Source organism: Salvelinus fontinalis, chromosome 29 (genome assembly GCF_029448725.1).
Source record: "Salvelinus fontinalis isolate EN_2023a chromosome 29, ASM2944872v1, whole genome shotgun sequence".
NCBI lineage: Eukaryota > Metazoa > Chordata > Actinopteri > Salmoniformes > Salmonidae > Salvelinus > Salvelinus fontinalis.
The window spans coordinates 29,980,939-30,005,382 of NC_074693.1; the positions used below are offsets into that span (position 1 = coordinate 29,980,939).

At 44.5% G+C, this 24,444-nt stretch overlaps 2 protein-coding genes across 3 annotated transcripts in view; both read left to right on the forward strand.

The window, feature by feature from the left end:
• The first annotated feature begins 2,187 nt into the window (after positions 1-2,187).
• On the forward strand, positions 2,188-8,230 carry simc1 (SUMO interacting motifs containing 1). 2 transcript variants are annotated; one of them, XM_055889012.1, is made up of 9 exons: positions 2,188-2,875; positions 3,571-5,103; positions 5,187-5,513; positions 5,697-5,857; positions 6,010-6,120; positions 6,302-6,433; positions 6,543-6,699; positions 7,085-7,169; positions 7,894-8,230. In XM_055889012.1, the coding sequence occupies exons 1-9, from the start codon at positions 2,732-2,734 to the stop codon at positions 8,100-8,102; spliced, it is 2,859 nt and encodes a 952-aa protein (XP_055744987.1). In that variant the 5' UTR covers positions 2,188-2,731; the 3' UTR covers positions 8,103-8,230. The 2 variants fall into 2 exon arrangements, with proteins under 2 accessions (XP_055744987.1, XP_055744988.1); XM_055889013.1 differs by having other exon boundaries at positions 2,189-2,875; positions 3,571-3,705.
• Positions 8,155-24,444, forward strand: part of LOC129827815 (CCR4-NOT transcription complex subunit 6-like) — a 29,393-nt gene continuing 13,103 nt past the window's right edge. Inside the window, exons 1-9 of the mRNA XM_055889014.1 lie at positions 8,155-8,811; positions 9,684-9,808; positions 10,132-10,318; positions 10,560-10,645; positions 10,754-10,858; positions 10,940-11,008; positions 11,170-11,327; positions 11,504-11,658; positions 12,375-12,529. Of these exons, the coding sequence (XP_055744989.1) occupies positions 9,697-9,808; positions 10,132-10,318; positions 10,560-10,645; positions 10,754-10,858; positions 10,940-11,008; positions 11,170-11,327; positions 11,504-11,658; positions 12,375-12,529 (1,027 nt within the window). The 5' untranslated portion in view covers positions 8,155-8,811; positions 9,684-9,696. The remainder of the gene's footprint in view (positions 8,812-9,683; positions 9,809-10,131; positions 10,319-10,559; positions 10,646-10,753; positions 10,859-10,939; positions 11,009-11,169; positions 11,328-11,503; positions 11,659-12,374; positions 12,530-24,444) is intronic.

Consider the following 24,444-nt stretch of genomic DNA (forward strand, 5'->3'; position numbering starts at 1 on the left):
TTCTTCTATTGTTGATTTACTTCTGTGTTTTGGGTCGTTGTCCTGTTGCATCACCCAACTTCTGTTGAGCTTCAATTGGTGGACAGAGCCTTACATTCTCCTGCAAAATGTTTTGATAATCTTGGGAATTCATTTTCCCATCAATGATAGCAAGCTGTCCAGGCTCTGAGTCAACAAAGCAGCCCCAAACCATGATGCTCCCTCCACCATACTTTACAGTTGGGTTGAGATTTTGATGTTGGTGTGCTGTGCCTTTTTTCCCTCCACACATAGTGTTGTGTGTTCCTTCCAAACAACTCAACTGTAGAATCATCTGTCCACAGAATATTTTGCCAGTAGCGTTGTGGAACATCTAGGTGCACTTTTGCAAACTTCAGACGTGCAGTAATGTTCTTTTTGGGACCGCAGTGGCTTCTTCCGTGGTGTCCTCCCATGAACACCATTCTTGTTTAGTGTTTCACGTATCGTAGACTCGTCAACATAGATGTTAGCGTGTTCCAGAGATTTCTGTAAATCTTTAGTTGACACTAGTATTCTTCTTAACCTCATTGAGCATTCTGCACTAAGCTCTTGCAGTCATCTTTGCAGGACGGCCACTCCTAGGCAGAATAGCAACAGTGCTGAACTTTCTCAATTTATAGACAATTTGTCTTACCATGGACTGATGAACATCAAGGCTTTTAGAGATACTTTTGTAAACCTTTCCAGCTTTATGCAAGTCAACAATTCATAATCTTAGGTCTTCTGAGGTCTCTTTTGTTCGAGGCATGGTTCACATCAGGCAATGCTTCTTGTGAATAACAAACTCACATTTTGTGAGTGTTTTTTATCGGGCAAGGCAGCTCTAACCAACATCTCCAATCTCGTCTCATTGATTGGACTCCAGGTTAGCTGACTCCTGACTCCAATTAGCTTCTGGAGAAGTCATTAGCCTAGGGTTTCACATACTTTTTCCAACCTACACTGTGAATGTTTAAATTATGTATTCAATATAGACAAGAAAAATACAATAATTTGTGTGTTATTAGTTTAAACACACTATGTTTGTCTATTGTTGTGACTTGAATGAAGATCAGATCAAATTTGATGACCAATTTATGCAGAAATCCAGGTATTTCCAAAGGGTTCACATACTTTTTCTTGCCACTGTATGTGTAGGTGGATGTTTTTTTTGTGTGTTTTTTTACTTTTGTTACAAAAATCTTTCCCTTGGGAAATGTTTTTTTTTAAAGGTGGGAAGGAAGTTGTGTTGGGGAGAGAGTTGAGTTATGTACTAGACTGGTGGGGGTCGGGAGAGAGTTGAGTTATTGACTAGACTGGTGGGGTTTGGGCGTGCAGGTGGCTCGGGCTGGCTGGGCGGTCTGGCTGAAATTTGATATAAAGGATGTCTTGATAAGTCTTTGTAATACATTTTTTAAAGAGTCGTTAGGCTATTGGTTAAAGGTGCAACTCAATATTGATTATTGAATTATCTTTTATCTAGTTCAGTCTTATCAATCACTTAAACATATTTAATAATGTTCTCTTACTTAAGCTTGGTGACTGTGGGCATTTTTGCTTACTTTTTGTTATTCTAAATAAAGACGGCTAGAAGGGCCATGCGTCATATTATATAGATTGTGTAGAAATGCAGGAAATTAGTTTTAGATGCCAAAACTAATTCTGGAGGAAGACTCAAAGACCCCCGCACCAGGTTACCAGGTCACAGTTAATTACAGCTGTTTCCCCCCTCTGGCACAGCATGGTTTGTGCCCTTATGGCCCAAGGCTTTGAAGGTCACTGATAATTGGGCTCTTTTATAATGTTCGTCAGGGGCTGTCAAGTGTCAGAAGTAAATCCCAGGGACCAGGGAGGAGAGGGCAGTGTGTCACATGTCACAATGTTTTGTTTTCAGTGGAATAGCTCTCTTGTAGTCTCCATAACCCTGGAGTCACAGTAACTGCACAGCTGTCTCATACACACACACATTTACATAACTGGCTTTTACTTAACATAATTTGTGGTGCATTATATATATTTTTTTTAACATAATATTGCAGGGAATTTCCCCACACAAACATGCATTACAGAAAAATTCAGTCTTGTCGTCGGGCACAGAATATGTAAGGTCTCTTTGCGCTCCTTCTACTTTACTAGTTTATGACCATCCCTAGTTAAATAAAAATACAAATTCATGACCTGCATCTCCCTCTACTGGTAGGTGTAGGATCAGTTAAACTGCGGTAGAGCTTCCTCCAGTATGATCCAGCTCAAAACAAGGAAATGGAACATGTAAGCTAGCTAGATGCGATTTCAATCACCGTTACACTTTGTAATTAGAATTGGCTAGTTATGGTAAAGAAACTTGAGTAGGCGTGGCATCTCTATTATTTAGAAACTGATATTATCAAAATAATTTTAATAAGTAACGTACACAGCGCAGCGGCGGCAGGTGTCACAAACGGAAGAAGTCCATGTAACGTTAGCTAAAGTATCGCGTGACCGCAAAAACGAAAAAGTTTACGGATTTGCTTTGTTCTGTGGCTACTTGATAAATATTGTGACTCTTTTTGGATCATCTCTTTATTTACGGCATCGATTTCATAAAATGGATATAATTTGCTCGCTGTATTTTAGTTACGTTAGATAGCTATCGTACCATCAGACTCATGAGTGCTTCCCGCTGGTTCGCTGGCTAACTAGCTAGCTAGGTGCTAGCTAAATGGCTAGCTAATTTGAGAAGTTCACAGAGATGGATGATATAATTTCGCTCAGCTCGGGGAGCGGAGAGGACTCGGATGTTGAAGTTGTTGGCGTTTACAGTGACACCGAGAACAAGGCCGAAGCAATACCTTTTATCAGAGGAGGATGGGTCAATCTGGCTGCCTACACACCGGTAAGTGTTCCCCGTGAAGTTGCAAGGGCTACCCCGTACAACAACAGAAGAGGTTTGTTTGACATATGGCACGTGTGAAAATACAAGAGTAGGTAGCTTGCAGGCCCAAATGATGTAGTTGTTCAGGAAAAAAAAGTTGTTGGCATTGACAACTAGCTAATTAGCTGTTTGTTAATGTAATGCAAAACCAGTTGAGGGCGTGGCGCGTGCCACAAACTGGCGCTACTGTATACAGACAGTCATTGGTTGATCCACTTCACTCACCAACTCCTCAGCTGCAGTTTGGGATTTACTGAACTTGTTGAAACGACCTAACTTTTCTTATCAACATTTTGAAAATTATAGCTAACGTTACATTGTTGTTGAAGATATTCAATGTGGTGTAGCCATACTCTATTTACCTGGTAATAGTTTGAGAGTAGACCATCGTTTTTCCAGCTAGCTAGCTAACGTTAGCAGTTATAACGTAACGCACCGACTGTCCAAAAACACACCTGGTCAGGCCAGGGTTAATGTTTTTTGTTGTTGATGATATTGAGAATATTAAATAATGGCGTCTGCAGTCGATGGCATACATATTCAGCAACCTGAGATCAGTCAATGCAAACACTTAAATGAAATATACTTTATGTTGATGTTTACCTCATAGAACTAGATTGAGATTCTATTTACTGTGGTACACCTGTCTCTTTCAGTTTGTGATTGACATTACTGGTCGGAGGTGGGCACTACCACCACCAAGGAGGCGCAGGAGGAGAGACCCAGGTGGGCCTGTAGAAGTGGTGGACTTGAGTGACAACAACCTCTCGGATCACTCAGATCCAGGGCCGGTGAGTCCACTACCTCAGGGAGAGAAACAGACTGAGGGACTTTCAAAACACAAAGGACCACACACCAAAAGTCCAGATTCTCTGTCCCGCTCCCCAACTGAACAAGAGTTGGAGAACAAAGCTGTTTTAAAAGCAGAAGAACGTGACATCCTTGAGTCCAATCAGAGTTCTCTCAGGGATTCATCTTCAACTGGACCACCAGATGTCAAGAACGCTGTGAAATGCTCAGACGTAGACATTCCAAAATGTCCTGTCAAATCACCAAGTGTGCCTAAATCTGAACCACCAGCAGAGAAGGCAAAAGCCTCAGGGTCTTCCTCTTACCAGATAACTTGGGAGTCACAACAGTGCTTGGGTATAACTTCTCAACCACTGTGTGAAGGGAAAGAAGAGCCAGAATGCCTCAAGGCCAAGACCCAAACCTCAATAACCATTCCAAATGAAGCTCCGACTAGCTGCACTGGAAAAGTAGAAAAGCATGCATTAGAAGAGCAAGAAATAGAGTCTATGTTTACAACGTATACACCTCTTCTGACAGAGGAAAGGGAAGAACCAGGGTCTCCACAATCATTACTCTATGCTACTCTCTCCCTCTCCCCCCAAAGCCTAGACAGCCCCTATTACGTCCCTGATGATACAGACCCAGACCCTTTCAGGTTTTTAGAGGATTGGGGTGTACATGAAACTCGGCACAACGACACCTGTTATTCCCCTACACACATCCCCTTTGAGAGCTCTCTCTCTCCACCTCTACCTGATGATCAGACAGTGTGTCTCAACCAGAGTCTTAAACAGGATCCAGTCTACCCCTATAGCTCCCCTACCAATGGCACAGGATCAGTGCTGTTGGAGGAAATAAATCAACTTCAGGGCTTAAACCGCACCATTTCCAGTCCCTGCTCCCCTTCCATAGAACCAGACCAGCAGGCTCCCCAGAATTCCCAGCTAACCACCGGCTCCAACTCCCCTGGCTCCTGCATGGGAGGAACTCATAGCAATAATGAGAGCCAGTCCAACCGGACCCCCAGCCTTACATCCACAGTCATCCTAGCTGGGGAGTCCCCAGACTGGCCTGTGGATGAGACTGATGCGGATCTGGTTATGGATAGCCCCCTGTACATGTGTAGTAGTATCCCTAGTGACCCTCCCATGTCGCTGCGGTCTGAGGACATGGATGTGGAGGCAGGGCCCAGATCTCCTGAGGCCAGCCAGTCTGGTTTGGGGGCTGAGGGCTTGATGACTACTGCATGGAGGGATGACAATGAAGGAGAGGAGATGGGTGGAGAGAGGGTTGGTTGTGAGAATGACATGGAAGTCAGCAGAGAGGACAGACGCTATGTGTGTCCAATCCAGCTCAGGAAACTGAGGCAGCTGATGGCTGGACCAGTTCAGCACCTGGTAAGTAGGAGAGACATTTTCCCCACATTTTCCTGTGGTTTCTCTCACTCTCTTCTGTTGTCTTTCTCTCTCTCCCTTTCCAGGAGGATGAGGAAGAGGAGGATGATGGTTTTGGTGACCCAGAGCCTCTGTGCAGACAGAGCCTGAGCCTGGTGTACAGCACCATGGAGGAGAACTACCCAGAGGGCACCCTGCAGCTGCTGTCTGACCTGCTGCAGCCCCGCTTCTTCCCCCCCATCGACATCACCACCCACCTCCTCAGAGGCATCCTGCTGGACCCCCAGTGTCCCGACTTTCTCTGTCTGGAGGCCTACACTCTCCTCATGAGGACCCAGAGGCACAATCACACCGATCAGACCACTATCCCATGGGACTGGGAGCTGTTGACGTCAGTCATGGCTGCTGAACAGGTAAGGACAGTGACAGGCCTCTCTCAGCACCTTAACAATTGATTATGATTATACACCCAGTTTTTATTAGAGCAGTGAGGGAAGCAATGTTTCCACAAGCATCAGGTTTACAGGGGTATTATGCTTTCACTAGGATAGTTGATCTGACCACCTGCCCTTCCCGTCAATTCTCCTCTTCCTTAGAGCCGTGGCAGGAGGCTCTGCTGTGAGGTGGTGCGTATGCTGCTGCAGTACGTCGTCCAGACCATGGAGGATGACTTCCGGGTCAAACTCTCCTTCCGTGATCTCCACCATTCCATCGCCAAGGCAACCCTGTCATGTGATGTACGGTTCACCCAGGTCAGGTGAGCATTGTGTGTCCAGGAGAATAAAATATATATATATATATTTGTCTTTATCAGTTCCTGAGAAAAGAGACAGATGTGCATTTTGTTGAGGTTTGTATGACAATTTAATTAGTGTTTAATTATTTTCTACATCTTCTCCCTCCCATCAGAGATGTTATCAATTGGCTCTTTGCTGCTATTGTGAAATCAACAGGGGACAAAGGCAATATGTCTGCTAACATTGAGGTGAAAACACAGAAGGAAAAAGATGAACATCTAAAGTGAGTTAAAAATTACATCTGCATACAACATTCCACACCCCTTGACTCATTGTTTTGAGATTGGAAAAATAGCACCCCACCCTTCATATCAGGTCAGTTTGAAGGATACAGAATAGAAACAGAGGACACACAGTCAATGTGTGTGTGTGTGTGTGTGTGTCATGTGCCTTATGTGTGTCAGAATGGTGTTCCTCCTCCAGAAGATGCTGTCCTTTGCCTTGGAGGTGGATCGCTCCCCGGCTCTCAACTCCAGCAAACTCTCTGGGGAACTCTTCCACACGCTCATCAGCACTGTCTGTCTGAGACAACACAGGTCAGGGTTTTAGGATGGAGGGATGTTGAGATGAATGGACGTGTCAGGCGGACTATGCTTGCTGTGTAGAGACAGACAGCATCAACACTTCACCTTCTCTCTTGCCTAGGATGCTGATGCTGGAGACCCTGGAGAGCAGACTACTGAGATGTAAGCTGATAGAGCACCTGCTGCACCATGCAAGTCCACAGAAGACCCCTCTGCCCATGTCTCTGAGTCTGCTGCTACACTTCCTACACAACGCCACCCTCCCACCTGACCCTACGGTGAGTACTAGTACTGCACAACGCCACCCTCCCACTTGAACCTACGGTGAGTACTAGTACTGCACAACGCCACCCTCCCACTTGACCCTAAGGTGAGTACTAGTACTGCACAACGCCACCCTCCCACTTGACCCTACGGTGAGTACTAGTACTGCACAACGCCACCCTCCCACCTGACCCTACGGTGAGTACTAGTACTGCACAACGCCACCCTCCCACCTGACCCTACGGTGAGTACTAGCACTAGATTTTGAATTGATGAAGGAAGTCATGTTCATTTATATGGCATCTCAAAAAACAGTACACGGACCAATTGTTTTACTAAAATAGTAAGAAGTCATAAAGATATGTAGCATAGGCTCAGTCCGTTTCTAATGTTCTTCAGGATGGAGCTGAGAGCTGGAAGAAGTGGGAGGAGTTGGTCCAACTACTATGGATGTTGTTGCTGAGCTATGAGGAAGTGATGAAAGGTGGGCCACTGAACGATTCACCCATCAAAACGAGCATTCCAGAACAGTTTATTTAACTTTTAAATTGGTCACAGCCTCTTTAGGCTTTCCCCTTAGTTTTGTCCTCCTAACCCAGGGGTTCCCAAACTTTTCTGGCCCACGACCCCACTTTGATATTTAAAGAATTTGCAACCCCACCATGTTCTATTTTTTATTGGGTCTATGACAGTCTATTACAAATCAGTCTGAAAGTACTTTTGACAGTATTTCAGTCTGAAGGCAGTATGGTTTGAAGTAAATTAAATGTATCTGAAAGGTATTGGGAAGTTCAGAAGATCACCAGGAAATCATTGTGTGATCTTCTGTGTAGAAAATAACATAATTTATGTTTTTTCCCCTCAGTCTGATTTTGTGCCTAATCTTGTCCACTCTGTTCTAATGAGACTTGTGGGCATTGCAGAGGGAAATAGAAGACACATTTTTCCTGAGTCTTATCTTTCAGTGATGGGGTCATACTATTTTGTTGCTTAATACCTTTCAGCGATAGACACATATTGTAGGAAGAAAATAGAAACCGCTCTATTTATTACAACTACATCTAGTGGCTACCGGAGGTTAGACGTTACCCTGGTTCTATAAACCAAGCACCATTTTTCTCTGGCAACCCTATTTTCAAATCAGACGACCCCTAGTTTGGGAAATCATGTCCTAACCCATCTGCACTTTGACCCCTTGAAACCTCCAGGTCACCTGCGCTCTGCCGTCACCGAGCGAGGGGGCTACGGTCGCGCTCCAATCCAGACAGTGAATGATTCTTTGTCGCGGTTGGCGGTCCAGGAGGCTATAGAGACCTTCCTGTCCAGAGCCCAGGCTGACCTGGGCCAAGACCTGCCTCCACACATCCACGAGTCCCTCACCTACCTGCAGGATCATCTGCTGGCCTCCTCTCATTGACGATAAGCTCAGCGCTTTGGTTCAAGCGGCTGTTGATTGATTTCTATTTATTTTTGTAATGATTCATTCAGCTTTCAAATTTTTCCCCCAATGAATTGTTTTAAATAAATATTTATTATTTTTTTTAACTAATTGTCTTAACTATGTTTGCTATTGACTTAGTATTGGTGGGACCTGTGTAGACAGTCTGACTGCATCCAATTCTTTCTTTTTCCCGCATCAGAAGAAGTAAGCTAGTAATTCAAGACCCATAAGCTGATAGTTTGCATGGTCTCCAGTCAAGTGAAGAAACAAGTGTATGAAGAACATAGTTTAGTGTATAGCTCAGCCCGCCCCTTCATTAGGAGTTGAATTACAGTGGCCATGATTTGCTCATTATAACGACCAATGAAGGTTTCACCTCATAATAAGTTCAGAGCCATGTGATATCATAGCAGTTTGATTAACAGCTGTTGATTCTAGAGCACACCCCTGAAGTTGCGTTTGGTCCATAAATGTTCACCCAAAGTCGCTGGTTCAATCACAGATGGTGCGGTCCGTCCAAAAGCCAGCCAATAGCATCAAGAGTTGTCATCGTAGAGAAGGAAAAAAAATCCTGACAGTCGCCATGATGCTTGTTTTCTCCCTGTGATACAGCAGCGGAAACGAGTGAAGCAAGTAGAAACAAAAGAGCACGCACACGTCCTCACGAGTTGGTATGCGTTTGCAGGTAAAAATCATCAACACAGGCGACGAGTTTATTTGGATGGGACAGATCCACAGCTCATGTTTCAAATTACTACTGCGTTGATATTACTTACCTAGCCATATGAGGTCGGACAGGTTAGAAAAATGTGGCTATCTAGCTTTCAGCGGGGGTTTGCTAGTTAGCCATAACATAAGTGAGTTAGCTAGTTAACGTTTACTGTTGCTCAGTCAGCCTAGCTAATGTGTTATGGTCAGTTATAAAATAATTACGCGAACGTTATCTTAATTCATTGGTTAGCTAACTATCATTCTCGCGAAGTTATTCGGTATTAATGACCGTTGGCTAACCTCCTAGTTAGCCCCTAGCTAACATGTTAGGCCAGTTAGCTATTGTTTTCCTGACTTTATGGCTTCAACGCGCCACTCAATTAGCTAGCTAGCCAGCCAATTTGTTATAATTAAGTTAGCTGGTGATTGTGGTTATTGCTTTATGCGGCCTGGTGTGTAGCTAGCTAATTGGCTAGGTAGTTAACTTAACTGTTATGTCATGCCATGAGTATTACATAAATACAACTTTATTGAAATCACTGGGTGGTAATCTGTAAAGCAATACATTCTCATGACATTGTAACTGAGTTACTAATTTCAGAAATAATTATCTGCCAGCCAGTAATAGCCACGTCTTTCTTGAGCCTCATTCCCAGAAGTTGTCAAACTCAAGTGACACCCTCTTGAAAGTTACAAGGATGGCCTAAATGGCCGGCCTATGCATGTTTGTAAAGTAGCATTAGTGAAGTCATTTAAAAAAATGTCAGATGTGCACCATGCATACCTCAAGGTGTTTGATATTGATTTTATCAGTGAATGTTCATAGTTATTAAACTTTTTCTACAGTGTTACAGCAGGAATGCCCAAAGAAAAATATGACCCGCCAGACCCCAGGCGGATGTACACCATCATGTCAACTGAGGAGGCAGCCAATGGAAAGAAGTCGTACTGGCCTGAGCTGGAAATCACTGGTGAGCACCGCAGGGGTTGGCCCAGAGGCTGTGGAGGGGTGCTGTTCTCATATTAGGACCATGTGGGGATAGTCTAGGCCAGTTTCTCACAACCTTTTTTGTAAAGTGACCAGCATTCTAGTCATCCTTAGAGGATAAGGGCCTCTCTTATAGGCCTGTATTTTGTCTCGACCATGAAGTCCAGCATGAGTGTTTACTTATGTACATTCAAATTGGGTAGAAGTCAACCTGTATCTCCTTTGCATAGAAAGCCATCACACAGAGACCTGACTCACCAGTGTATGTTTATCTACCGGTCTCCCCCTCCACATTTCTGTCTCCAGGTAATGTCAGAAGCCTGAGCCCGTCTCTGTGGACTCTGACCCACCTCACTGCCCTACACATCGCTGACAACTGTCTGTCACGCATCCCACCCGACATTGCCAAACTACACAACCTGTTGTACCTGGATCTATCGTCCAATAAGATCAGGAGCCTGCCGGCAGAGCTCGGCAACATGGTGTCTCTCAGGTGATTCGCTGGGAACCATGATTCCCACGATTCACTTTGTTCTAAACTGGGCTTGTAACTGGTTGGTGCTGAAAATAACCATTGTCCCATTTTAAAAAGCCTGTTTGGTTCAGAAGATTTGCTTTTGCCTGTATTGATGACTGGTCAATGTGTTTTATTTATGGGAAGGTTGAGGAAGGGGCTGTATTGTCAGGGGGGCTAGTCTCTGACACTTGCGTTTCCATGTGTCCGCCCTCAACAGGGAACTGCTTTTAAATAACAACCAGTTGCGGGTTCTGCCATTTGAATTGGGGAAACTGTTTCAGTTACAAACACTGGGGTTGAAAGGTGAGTGTGGCTTATCGTTTTGGTAACACTTGTATCCTAGAGACCCCATTGTTTATCCTGTGGCATTTATTTGATGTCATTCAACATTGTGTTCTTCACTCCTAACAGGAAACCCACTTGCACAAGAAATCATGAGCCTGTACCAGGAGCATGATGGCACCAGGAAACTGCTCAACTACCTGCTGGACAATCTGGCAGGTTCAATCAAATGCAGTAAGTCTGCCTCTTACACACTGTTTTTGATATTGTAAAAAAAAAAGTACCAATGGCTAAGGTGGATAACCCTCTCCCCAGCCCCCACAGAGCAGCCCCCGTCCCGGTCGTGGATCGCACTCCAGGAGCCTGACCTGACGAGGCCTTCTGGTGAGAAGCCAGCAGACAGTCCCTGTACACACAGTACCCCAGCACACAGCCTATCACACAAAACCACAATTCAATATAAGTATAAATGAGGGGGGGGGGGGGGGAGCATTAAGGTGAATAAGATGCAATTTCCTATTTTTCTCCCTGTTCCTCCTCCTCAGCATTGTTCTCTGTTATGTGCTACAACGTGCTGTGTGATAAGTACGCCACACGCCAGCTCTACGGCTACTGCCCCTCCTGGGCCCTCAACTGGGAGTACAGGAAGAAGTCCATCATGCAGGAGATCATGAACTGCAGTGCTGACATCATCAGCCTACAGGTACATGTTTACCTCAACCAACCATGTTTACCTAAACTGTTTCTGTCCTTATGGTTTCTCTCTGATCAATTCATGTAACTGATTGCCCGGAGTGCGCACACTGTATTTCCCTGGTACATGTTATGGGTGCATTCAGTCATATCTGTCCACTCATGTTATTGCTTTGTTTTCAACAGGAAGTGGAGACAGAGCAGTACTACCAGTACTTCCTGCCAGAGCTGAAGGAGCAGGGCTATGAGGGCTTCTTCAGCCCCAAGTCTCGAGCCAGAACCATGCATGAGTCAGACCGCAAACATGTGGACGGTTGCGCAGTATTCTACAGGACAGAAAAGTGAGTGCAACTGAAGTTCTGTCAATGCATCTCTTTTTCCCTGACCACAATACTCAATTGCAAGGTATCCATACAATTGGCAACAGATTTTAATTTGAATATAAACAATTACTAGTTACATGGGTTTCCATTATATTTTCATCTCCGCTGATGGTTGTTAAATAGCAAATGTGCCCACTCTGGTCTTGACACATGCTCTCTAGCCAACAGTTCGCAGATGGGATGGGTAGGCTACCTACATGATGAGATTCTTATGGATAAGAGCAATTTATTTGTCAAACAGCAGCCAAGCATCGATAATGTCACCAGAATAACACCCTTGGTATTTATTGGAGAGGAACATGAAGCTCATCACCGTGCACTTTCACTACCCTGAAGTTAATAGTTTATTATCTGTAGCCTAATAACCTGCATGCCTTTCCAAGTTGTAGTGGGAGGACAAAACGTCATTGCCTGACTCCCAAGTTTACTTCAATGCGATGGTTATCAATTTTTAATTACTTTTAAACACAAAGATACCACCTTGTCTACATTTAGAAAGTTAATCTGACAAATGTGCTGTTTCTGTCAGGCATGTTATGATTTTCTATCTGACCTACTTTACTTGCATGAAGGTTGGACAGAAACCTGGTTAGTGACAGACTTTTATAACACCTCTCCCTGCTTCTCTCCCTGTTCACCCTTGCTTCTCTCTTTCTTGCTCTGTCCTCCCTCAGGTTCAGCGTGGTGCAGAAACACACGGTGGAGTTTAACCAGCTAGCCATGGCTAACTCTGAGGGCTCTGAGGCCATGCTCAACAGGGTTATGACCAAGGACAACATCGGAGTGGCCGTACTGCTGGAGGTCCGCAAGGAGATGATGGAGGAATCCTGTGAGTACTTATGACCCTGTCCTATTTCTAACCCAAGTCCCCACACCTAGCCGTGGCCCTGTCCTATTTCTCACCTTAGACCCTGCTCGTGACACCTGCCTCATCTGGTTCTTACTCCTTTGGAGTGCATAAGACTGAACATGTATAAGTAGGGATGCACCGATATGACTTTTTTGGCCGATTCCAATATTCCCCCCTATATATATACACTGCTCAAAAAAATAAAGGGAACACTTAAACAACACAATGTAACTCCAAGTCAATCACACTTCTGTGAAATCAAACTGTCCACTTAGGAAGCAACACTGATTGACAATAAATTTCACATGCTGTTGTGCAAATGGAATAGACAAAAGGTGGAAATTATAGGCAATTAGCAAGACACCCCCCAAAACAGGAGTGATTCTGCAGGTGGTGACCACAGACCACTTCTCAGTTCCTATGCTTCCTGGTTGATGTTTTGGTCACTTTTGAATGCTGGCGGTGCTCTCACTCTAGTGGTAGCATGAGACGGAGTCTACAACCCACACAAGTGGCTCAGGTAGTGCAGTTCATCCACGATGGCACATCAATGCGAACTGTGGCAAAAAGGTTTGCTGTGTCTGTCAGCGTAGTGTCCAGAGCATGCAGGCGCTACCAGGAGACAGGCCAGTACATCAGGAGACGTGGAGGAGGCCGTAGGAGGGCAACAACCCAGCAGCAGGACAGCTACCTCCGCCTTTGTGCAAGGAGGTGCACTGCCAGCGCCCTGCAAAATGACCTCCAGCAGGCCGCAAATGTGCATGTGTCTGCTCAAACGGTCAGAAACAGACTCCATGAGGGTGGTATGAGGGCCCGACGTCCACAGGTTGGGGTTGTGTTTACAGCCCAACACCGTGCAGGACGTTTGGCATTTGCCAGAGAATACCAAGATTGGCAAATTCGCCACTGGCGCCCTGTGCTCTTTGGCATTTCTTTGTGGGGCCGCACAGCCCTCCATGTGCTCGCCAGAGGTAGCCTGACTGCCATTAGGTACCGAGATGATGTCCTCAGACCCCTTGTGAGACCATATGCTGACACATGCACATTTGTGGCCTGCTGGAGGTCATTTTGCAGGGCTCTGGCAGTGCACCTCCTTGCACAAAGGCGGAGGTAGCGGTCCTGCTGCTGGGTTGTTGCCCTCCTACGGCCTCCTCCACGTCTCCTGATGTACTGGCCTGTCTCCTGGTAGCGCCTGCATGCTCTGGACACTACGCTGACAGACACAGCAAACCTTTTTGCCACAGTTCGCATTGATGTGCCATCGTGGATGAACTGCACTACCTGAGCCACTTGTGTGGGTTGTAGACTCCGTCTCATGCTACCACTAGAGTGAGAGCACCGCCAGCATTCAAAAGTGACCAAAACATCAGCCAGGAAGCATAGGAACTGAGAAGTGGTCTGTGGTCACCACCTGCAGAATCACTCCTGTTTTGGGGGGTGTCTTGCTAATTGCCTATAATTTCCACCTTTTGTCTATTCCATTTGCACAACAGCATGTGAAATGTATTGTCAATCGGTGTTGCTTCCTAAGTGGACAGTTTGATTTCACAGAAGTGTGATTGACTTGGAGTTACATTGTGTTGTTTAAGTGTTCCCTTTATTTTTTTGAGCAGTGTGTGTATATATATATATATATCATTTTAGCAGCCTTTTAAGGGTTCTAGTACATTTAAATAGTTGAAACGGTGTCATATGTTAATTTGTTCAGTTAGGAACCGATTGTTTAACTTAGAAAAATTACATCTGTGAATGTATTTTAACAGACAAATATTTTAGCTGCCCTGCGTTACAAAGATGGTTAAGTTGTTGGTGGCTCTTCCTACTATCCAGTTTGGACCGTATGGAGAAACTTAAATGCTTTGAAATAAATATTGGTTTAAACTAAAATGCAGTTAATCATTTTTTCTTTAAATGCTTGGCAAAATGACTCTAGACTGTCAAACTGCTATAAATGGCACAACTTAACATTTTAAAATGTGCTCAATTGACTTGATTAGTAAAATGAGAGCAAATTTATAACACATCTAATCTTTCATTTAGGAAATATTTGTATTTTTTTAAACACTTGAGTTTTAAATTAAATGGAAATCTTGACCTATGCCAGCCATGAATGAACAACAGAAAATCCATTGGGCTTAGTAAACATTTTTCCAGTGACTCTAGATGCCTGGGTTACAATATGACCACCCATTTACAATTTTAACTTTTGGTGAAGGTTTTTCTTCACAAAGAGGACCTGCTAAACTTTGTCACCAGAATCTTTTTTTCATCTACAATGTGTGAAGCGGCACTGAAAAGGTGCTCACTGGCCACACTAGTACAGGGAGATCCAAGATACTTACGTGCAGCTTTAGCTAGGATGGGGAAAACAGTGCTTGTTACTTCTCCAGTATCCAAGTGCATCGTTCCTGGGAATAGTAGGTTCTCAGGTATCCTAGTATCTGCAAATAATGGGGGGTAGTCGTACATTTAATACAACATATTGCTTTATTCTTGCATTCTAAAGGATCATTAGGCCGATGTAGTAACAGAAAATGAAAATATGTCTGTGACCAAAAAAAGTTATTTTGTTGGCATTTACGCATGTCCCCATTACCAGTAAAAAAATAAACAAAACTTATTTCACTTACAACCAGGATTTCATCATATGTCAAACAGTGAAGTTTCAGCCGTGTCTGTCCATGGCCTCTAAAGTCGTGGGTCCTCTTCTTGGGTGTGTGCTGTTACTGTGTCTGTTTCCATCTTGTCTAACATTTCACAGTAACCCTGTTTTTTTTGTCTGGGTCGAAGTAGCGGTCCTTGTACCTAGCATCGAGCATGGTGGTGACACAGTAAAGAGGATCAGAGAATGCCCCTGAATTGCTTGTTCACAGCGTCTAGTAGAGTACGTTTGCAAGTTTTAACCCCAAGGTCTGTCGGCAGTTTTGTTGAGCAGGTGTTTCAATGCCATGACAGCAGGTATCACGTCTGCTGCAGACGCAGTTGAAGAGCTTATTTCTTGGGTCAGTTGTTCGAATGGAGCTAGGAGTGTGCATGTTTTCAATGAGTCCACTGGTTTGTACTGATTGTTGCAGGTAATTCCAAGTCGGTAGCGTACACGTCAAGCACCTATTTTTGTTCCAGCAGGCTCTATGTAAATAGGACTGTTCCATCTGGTGGAAACATCTTAATTAAGCCTTTTAATTTTCACTCCAAGCTGCTCCTGTATTGCTTGCAGGTGCTGTATGATAGCGGTGAGTGTTTAAAATGACCCGCTATCTTCCTACCTGTTGCCACTGTCAGATATGCTGCATTGGGCACCAAAAAACCTTCGTTCACAGCCAGTTGCACCGTGTGTGCCATGCATGGCAAACTGGCAACTCCGTATTCTTCCAAAGACTTTAAGTTACGTGCATTATCACAATTCACAGCGTGTACTTTTTGGGGGATTTTCCAAGTTTCAAACATTTTCTCAAATGCCGTTGAAATGGCAGCTGCGGTATGAGAACCAGCACATTCTTGAACATGCAATATGGCTTTCCTCGGTACGAAATCCTGGTCAACCAACTGTGCAGTCAGACTCCGCTTGCTCATGGTGCTGATGTCGCTGGTCCAAATGTCAGTTGTGACGCTAATAGCCGCAACGCCCATACCAAGTAGTTCGTGGATGTGCGATTCAACAATACTGTAACTCTGGTAGGGAAATATCTGGAAAAATAGCGCCTACTTGGTAGTGTGTACCGGGGCTTGATGTGCTCGACCGGTAGGCGAAAGCCAACATCCACAACAGAACGGTTGATTGTCAAGGGCAATGAATTACATTATCTTGGCATTACTGGATTTCGCTTTCCAGTTGTCTCGCTGAAATTTTTGTTCTTTCAAATGAGTAATTAGGTTTGTGGTATTGAATGATTTCATTTTCTCCCGTCAGGAAATAATAGCAGCACAAATGTTGCATGTGGCCTTTTTGTTATCTTCCTTTGCAACTTCAAAATAGATCCACACAGCAGACATTGTGGGTTAGGAATTATGTGTTGCACGAATAGCGCGGTATTTTTTTGTGGTGTCATTACGTCACCTATATTAAAGGTATGCACTTCAGCTTTGACATCGGTTTTGAGCACTGGTGGTAAACTAAATTATGGGTGGGGGGTAGTGTCTTTCATCAATGCTTAGGAATGTGCTGTCTCAACTGTTTTTTAAATGTGTACCAAGGGCCTGTTAAATGCAGGGGCTTACCAGGGCTGAGGAGTAGAGGTAGGGAGCCCACGTGTGACTGGGGGGGCCCTGCCTCGGTGGGTAACTGATTAATGACATTAACTGCATATTAAAAAATACCTACCAGCCCTGATTTGAATGGGATCGGCCATCTATTGATTTTATTTCTATGTTTGGTTGCGGCTGTCTGTTTGCCTTGTGCAAATGTACAACTGTGAGAAATTCAGTTTGGAAAGCAAATCCCTACTGCTAAAAAGAGAACACTAATCTCTCTAGAACCAATAGAAAAATCTCATCTCACATTTTTTGGGGCTGACAGCAGCACTGTTTTTCAAAGTAGCTCATCTTCAGATGAGAAGTGCATCAGCTGTCACCGTGAGTAGCCTATGGCTTCATCTTTATCATTAGATGAGTCAGTGTGCCACTGGACATTTTTATTTAGTAGCTACTGTATGTATCCTATTTGTATATCTATCTCAAATGCAACATGCAAATTATTGGTTTCATGAGCTGAAATAAAGATCCCAGAAATGTTAAATACACATACATTTGTCTTTAATAAATAACTTCTTGTGGAGAAAAATGTATTCTGGATGTCTGGGTGGGCCTATGCCCTCCCAGGCCAACCTATGGCTGCGCCCCTGCCCAGTCATGAAATCCATATTGGGGCCTAATTCATTTTTCAATTTACATATTTCCTTATGAACTGTGAAATTACATTTTGTTTATTTTCCGTGTGTGTGTGTGTGTGTGTATGTGTGTATGTGTATATGTGTGTGTATATGTGTATATATATATACACACACAATTTGTTTTTTTATGCACGAGAAGCCAATATACCATAGCTAAGGGCTTGGCACAACACAAAGTGGAGTGCCTGTGTACAGCCCCTTAGCCATGGTATATTGGCCGTATACCACGAAGCACTGAGATGCCTTATTGCTATTATAAACTGGCTACAAACCTAATTTACAGCTGTAAAAAGTGATGCTTTGTCATACCCGTGGAATACGGTCTGATATACCACGTCTGTCAGCCAATCAGCATTCGGAGCTCGAACAACCCAGTTTCTAAAGTATGTGGATACTCCTTCAAATTAGTGGATTTGTCTATTCCAGCTGTACCTGTTGCTGACAGGTGTATAAAATTGAACACACAGCCATGCAATTTCCATAGAAAAACATTGGCAGTGTAATCGCCCGTTCTGAAAAGCTCAGTGACTTTCAACATGGCACCGTCATAGGATGCCACCAAATTGCCTCGAAGCAATGTTAGCACAAGAACTGTTCGTCGGGAGCTTCATGAAATGTGTTTCCATGGCCAAGCAACTGCTCACGAGAAAACAATCACCATGTGCAATGCCAAGCATTGGCTAGAGTGGTGTAAAACTTGCTGGCATTGCACTCTGGAGCTTTGGAAACATGTTCTCTGAAGTAATTTATCACACTTCACCATCTGCTAGTCTGAGGTCCTGAGCACTCTGGAGCAGGTTTTCATCAAGGAGCAGCTTCTACCGCGACTGCTCAGTTTGGCCAGGCGTCCAGCTCTAGGAAGAGTCTTGGTGGTTCCAAACTTCTACCATTTTAAGATTGGATGCCACTGTGTTCTTGGGGACTTTAAATGCTGCAGACTTTTTTTTTTTTTTTGGTACCCTTCTTAGAATTTTTCTCTGACATGTACTGTCAACTATGGGACCTTACATAGACAGGTCTACCTTCCCAAATCATGTGGTGCTAGAGGAGATGGCTGCCACTTTTACGGGCTCTTAACCAGTTGTCTTGTTTTTTCGTGTTATTTGTAACTTATTTTGTACATAATGTTTCTGCCACTGTCTCATGACCGAAAAGAGCTTCTGGATATCAGGACAGCGAGTACTTACTAGACAAATGTTTCTAACGAGTCGGATGCAAAGGATTTACTTCAGACACCCGACAAGGCCCTCATCTCCGTCTTTGGCAGGAGGAGACGAAGAGCTGGTAATCGTAATCTGCCTCTACCGTCAGTCCTATTAGCCAACGTACATTCATTGGATAACAAAATAGATGCGCTACAATCACGAATATCCTACCAACGGGACATTAACTATCTTATGTTTCACCGAGTCATGGCTGAACGACCACATGGATAAAATACAGCTGGCGGGCTTTACGCTGCATCAGTAAGACAAGGGGTGGTGGTCTGTTTGTAAACAGATGGTGCACAAAATCTAATATTAAGGAAGTCTCAAGGTTTTGCTCGCTTGAGGTAGTGTATCTCATGATAAGCTGTGGACAACTCTAGTTAAATAGTGTGTTCATTTTTTCATAGCTGTCTATTTACCACCACAAACCGATGCTGGCACGAAGTCCACACTCAATGAGCTGTATAAGGCCTTAAGCAAAACGGAAAACGCACATCCAGAGGCGGCGTTCCTAGTGCCCGGGGACTTTAATGCAGAGAAACTTAAATCAGTTTTACCTAATTACGACCAGCATGTTAAATGTGCAACATCTCCACATACAGATGTGTACAAAGCTCTCCCTCACCCTCCATTTGGCAATTCTACCCAAAATTCTATCCTCCTGTTGAAAGCAAAAACTAAAGCATGAATCACCAGTGACTCTGTCAATACAGAGGTGGTCAGATGACAGATGCTAAGCTACACAACTTTTTGCTAGCACAGACCGGAATATGTTCTGGGATTCTTCCGCCGGCATCAATACGTGCATTGATGATGTCGTCCCCACAGTGACCGTATTTACATAACCCATCCAGAAGCCATGGATTACACGCAATATCCGCACTGAGCTAAAGGGTAGAGCTACTGTTTTCAAGGAGCGGGACTCTAACCCAGCCGCTTATAAGAAATCCCGCTATGCCCTCTGACAAACCGTCAAACATGCCAAGCATCAATACTAGACTAAGATTGAATCATACTGCACGGCTTGCAAACTATTAGACTACAAAGAGCAGCCTAGCATCGATCCTAAATTCCTTATGCTCACTGAGGCAAGGAACGCTGACGCATGCATGAGAGCATCAGCTGTTCCGGATGACTGATCACGTTTTTCGTAGCTGACCAAAGACCTTTAAAAAGATGTGCTGACCAACTGCCAAGTTGGTCTGAGTCTGTAATACCAACATGTTTCAGGCAGACCACCATAGTCCCTGTGCCCAAAAACACTAAGGTAACCTGGCTAAATGACTACTGACCCGTAGCACTCACGTCTGTAGCCATGAAATGCTTTGAAAGGCTGGCTCACATCACCATTATCCCAGAAACCCTAGACCCACTCCAATTTGCATACCGCCTTACAGATCCACAGATGATGCAAGCTCTATTGCATTCCACACTGTCCTTTTCCACGTGAACAAAAGAAACGCCTACGAAAATGCCATTCATTGACTACAGCTCAGTGTTCAACACCATACTGCCCTCAAAGCGCATCACTAAGCTAATGACCCTGGGATGAAACGCCTCCCACTGGATCCTGGACTTCCTGACGGGCAGGAAGTAAAGGTAGGTAACACTTTTCTTCACCTTTATTTAACCAGGTAGGCCAGTTGAGAACAAGTTCTCATTTACAACTGTGACCTGGCCAAGATGACGCAAAGCAGTGCAACAACAAGTTACACATGGGATAAACAAGTGTACAGTCAAACACAATAGGGAAATCTATGTACAGTGTGTGCAAATGTTGTAAGGTTAGGGAGGTAAGGCAATAAATAGGCCATAGTGGTGTAATAATTACAATTTAGCATAAACACTGGCGTGATGGTGGTGCAAAAACATAAATAACAATATGGGGCTGAGTTGGGTGTGCTGTGTCCAGGTGCAGTGATCAGTAAGCTGCTCTGACAGCTGATGCTTAAAGTTAGAGATGGAGATATAGGCTTCAGATGTTTGCAATTTGTTCCAGTCATTGGCAGCAGAGGACTGGAAGGAAAGGCGACCAAAGGAAGTGTTGGCTTTGTGGCTGGCCAGTGAAATATACCTGCTGGAGCGCGTGCTACGGGTGGGTGTTGCTATGGTGACCAGTGAACTGACATAAGGCGGGGCTTTATTTAGCAAAGACTTATAGATGACCTGGAGCCAGTGGGTTTGGTGACGAATATGTAGCGAGGACCAGCCAACGAGAGCATACAGGTCCCAGTGGTGGGTGGTATTTGGGGCTTTGGTGACAAGAATGGCACTGTGATAGACTACATCCAATTTGCTGAATAGAGTGGAGGCCATTTTGTAAATGGCATCGCCGAAGTCGAGGATCGGTAGGACGGTCAGTTTTACGAGGGTATGTTTGGCAGCATGAGTGAAGGATGCTTTGTTGCGAAATTGGAAGCCGATTCTAGATTTGATTTTGGATTGGAGATGCTTAATTTGAGTCTGGAAGGAGAGTTTACAGTCTAGCCAGACACCTAGAATATGTGGACAAAAACCTAAGTCAGAACCGTCCAGAGTAGTGATGCTGGACGTGCGGGCAGAAATCGGTTGAGGAGCACGCATGTTTTACTAGCATTTTTAGAGCAGTTGGAGGCCATGGAAGGAGTGTTGTAAGGCATTGAAGCTCGTTTGGAGGTTTGTTAGCGGTGTCCAAAGAAGGGCCAGGTATACAGAATGGTGTCGTCTGCATAGAGGTGGATGAGAGAATCACCAGCAGCATGAGTGACATCATTGAGAGATATATATATATATATAATATATATATATATATATATATATACTGCTCAAAAAAATAAAGGGAACACTTAAACACAATGTAACTCCAAGTCAATCACACTTCTGTGAAATCAAACTGTCCACTTAGGAAGCAACACTTGATTGACAATATATTTCACCAGCAGGCCACAAATGTGCATGTGTCTGCACAGCCCTCCATGTGCTCGCCAGAGGTAGCCTGACTGCCATTAGGTACCGAGATGAGATTCTCAGACCCCTTGTGAGACCATATGCTGACACATGCACATTTGTGGCCTGCTGGAGGTCATTTTGCAGGGCTCTGGCAGTGCTCCTCCTTGCACAAAGGCGGAGGTAGCGGTCCTGCTGCTGGGTTGTTGCCCTCCTACGGCCTCCTCCACGTCTCCTGATGTACTGGCCTGTCTCCTGGTAGCACCTGCATGCTCTGGACACTACGCTGACAGACACAGCAAACCTTCTTGCCACAGCTCGCATTGATGTGCCATCCTGGATGAGCTGCACTACCTGAGCCACTTGTGTGGGTTGTAGACTCCGTCTCATGCTACCACTAGAGTGAAAGCACCGCCAGCATTCAAAAGTGACCAAAAGATCAGCCAGGAAGCATAGGAACTGAGAAGTGGTCTGTGGTCACCACCTGCAGAATCACTCCTTTATTGGGGGTGTCTTGCTAATTGCCTATAATTTCCACCTTTTGTCTATTCCATTTGCACAACAGCATGTGAAATTTATTGTCAGTGTTGCTTCCTAAGTGGACAGTTTGATTTCACAGAAGTGTGATTGACTTGGAGTTACATTGTGTTTAAGTGTTCCCCTTATTTTTTTGAGCAGTGTATATATGAGTAAAGTCAGCCCGAGAATTGAACCCTGTGGCATCCCCAGAGACTGCCAGAGGTCCGGACAACAGACCCTCTGATTTGACACACTGAACTCTGTCTTTGAAGTAGTTGGTGAACCAGGCGAGGCAGTCATTTGAGAAACCAAGGCTGTTGAGTTCGATTTAAAAAATGCTGTGATTGACATTCGAAAGCCTTGGCCAGGTTGATGACGGAATGCACAGTACTGTCTTATAGATGGCGGTTATGATATCGTTTAGGACCTTGAGCGTGGCTGAGGTGCACCCATGACCTGCTCGGAAACCAGAAGGTACGGTGGGATTTGAAATGATCGGAGATCTGTTTGTAAACTTGGCTTTTGACGATTTTAGAAAGTCATGGTAGGATGGATATAGGTCTGTAACAGTTTGGCTCTAGTGTCTCCCCCTTTGACGAGGGCGATGACCGCAGCAGCTTTCCAATCTTTGGAGATATCAGACTATACAAGAGGTTGAACAGGCTTGTAATGGGGGTTGCTACAATTTGTCGGGATCCGGATTTGGGTGAAGTTAATGCCGGGGGCTTGGCCAAGTTGCTGCGGTGGGTGCAGAGCGGTTGGCCGGGGTGCTGTAGAAATGCTTTTCGAAATTCTCGATTATCATCGTTGGTGGATTTATCGGTGGTGTCAGTATTTCCTAGCCTCAGTGCAGTGGGCACCTGGGAGGAGGTGCTCTTATTCTCCATGGACTTTACGGTGTCCCAAAACTTTTTGGAGTTAGGACTATAGGATGCAAATTTCTGTTTCTTAAAGCTAGCCTTAGCTTTCCTGACTGTGTATATTGGTTAATGACTTCCCTGAAAAGTTGCATATCGTGAGGGCTGTTCGATGCTCATGCAATACGCCACAGGATGATGTTGTGCTGGTCATTGGCAGTCAAGCCTGGAGTGAACCAAGGGCTATATCTGTTCTTAGTTCTACCTTATTTTTTATGGGTCATGGTTATTTAAGATGGTGAGGAAAGCACTTTTAAAGAACCAGGCATCCTCTACTGACGGGATGAGGTCAATATCCTTCCAGGATACCCGGGTCAGGTCGATTAGAAAGGCCTGCTCGCTGAAGTGCTTTAGGGAGCATTTGACAGTGATGAGGGGTGGTCGTTTGACTGCTGGCCCCTTACGGACGCAGGCGATGAGGCAGTGATCGCTGAGATCCTGGCTAAAGTCAGTGGAGGTTTATGTAGAGGGCAAGTTTGTCAGTATGTTATCTGCGGGTGCCCATGTTTATGTATTTCGGGTTGTACCTAGTAGGTTCCTTGATAATTTGTGTGAGACTGAGGACATCTAGTTTAGATTGCAGGATGTAGGTGTTATGCATGTCCCAGTTTAGGTCACCTAACAGTACGAACTCTGAAGATAGGGGGCAATCAATTCACATAAGGTGTCCAGGGCACAGCTGGGGGCTGAGGGGGTCTATAACAAGCGGCAACAGGGAGACATATTTCTGGAAAGGTGGATTTTTAAAAGTAGAAGCTCAAACTGTTTGGGCACAGACCTGGATAGTATGACAACTCTGCAGGCTATCTCTGCAGTAGATTGCAAATCTGCCCCATTTGGCAGTTTTATCTTGACAGAAAATGTTGTTGTTGGGTGGAAGTTTCAGAATGTTTGGTGGCCTTCCTAAGCCAGGATTCAGACACGGTTAGGACATCAGGGTTGGAGGAGTGCCACAGCAGTGAATAAAAAAACATATAGGGCGGAGGCTTCTGATGATAACATGCATGAAACCAAGGCTTTTACGGTTACAGATGTCAACAAATGAGAGCACCTGGGAAATGGGTGTGATGCTGGGGGCTACAGGGCCTGGGTTAACTTCTTATGGCTGCAAGGGCAGTATTGAGTAGCTTGGATGAAAGGTGCCCAGAGTAAATGGCCTGCTCCTCAGTCATAGTTGCTAATATATGCATATTAGTATTGGATAGAAAACTCAAGTTTCTAAAACTTTTTGAATTATATCTGAGTGTAACAGAACTCATATGGCAGGCAAAAACCTGAGACGTTCCACTTCCTCTTTGGATTTTTTCTGAGGCTGGTAGATTTTCAACCAAGATCACATTGAAATTACAGCGAGATATGGATGAGTTTTTACTTCCTACGGCTTCCACTAGATGTCAATAGAACTTAGATGACTCTAATGTGAAGGGGGGCCGAAG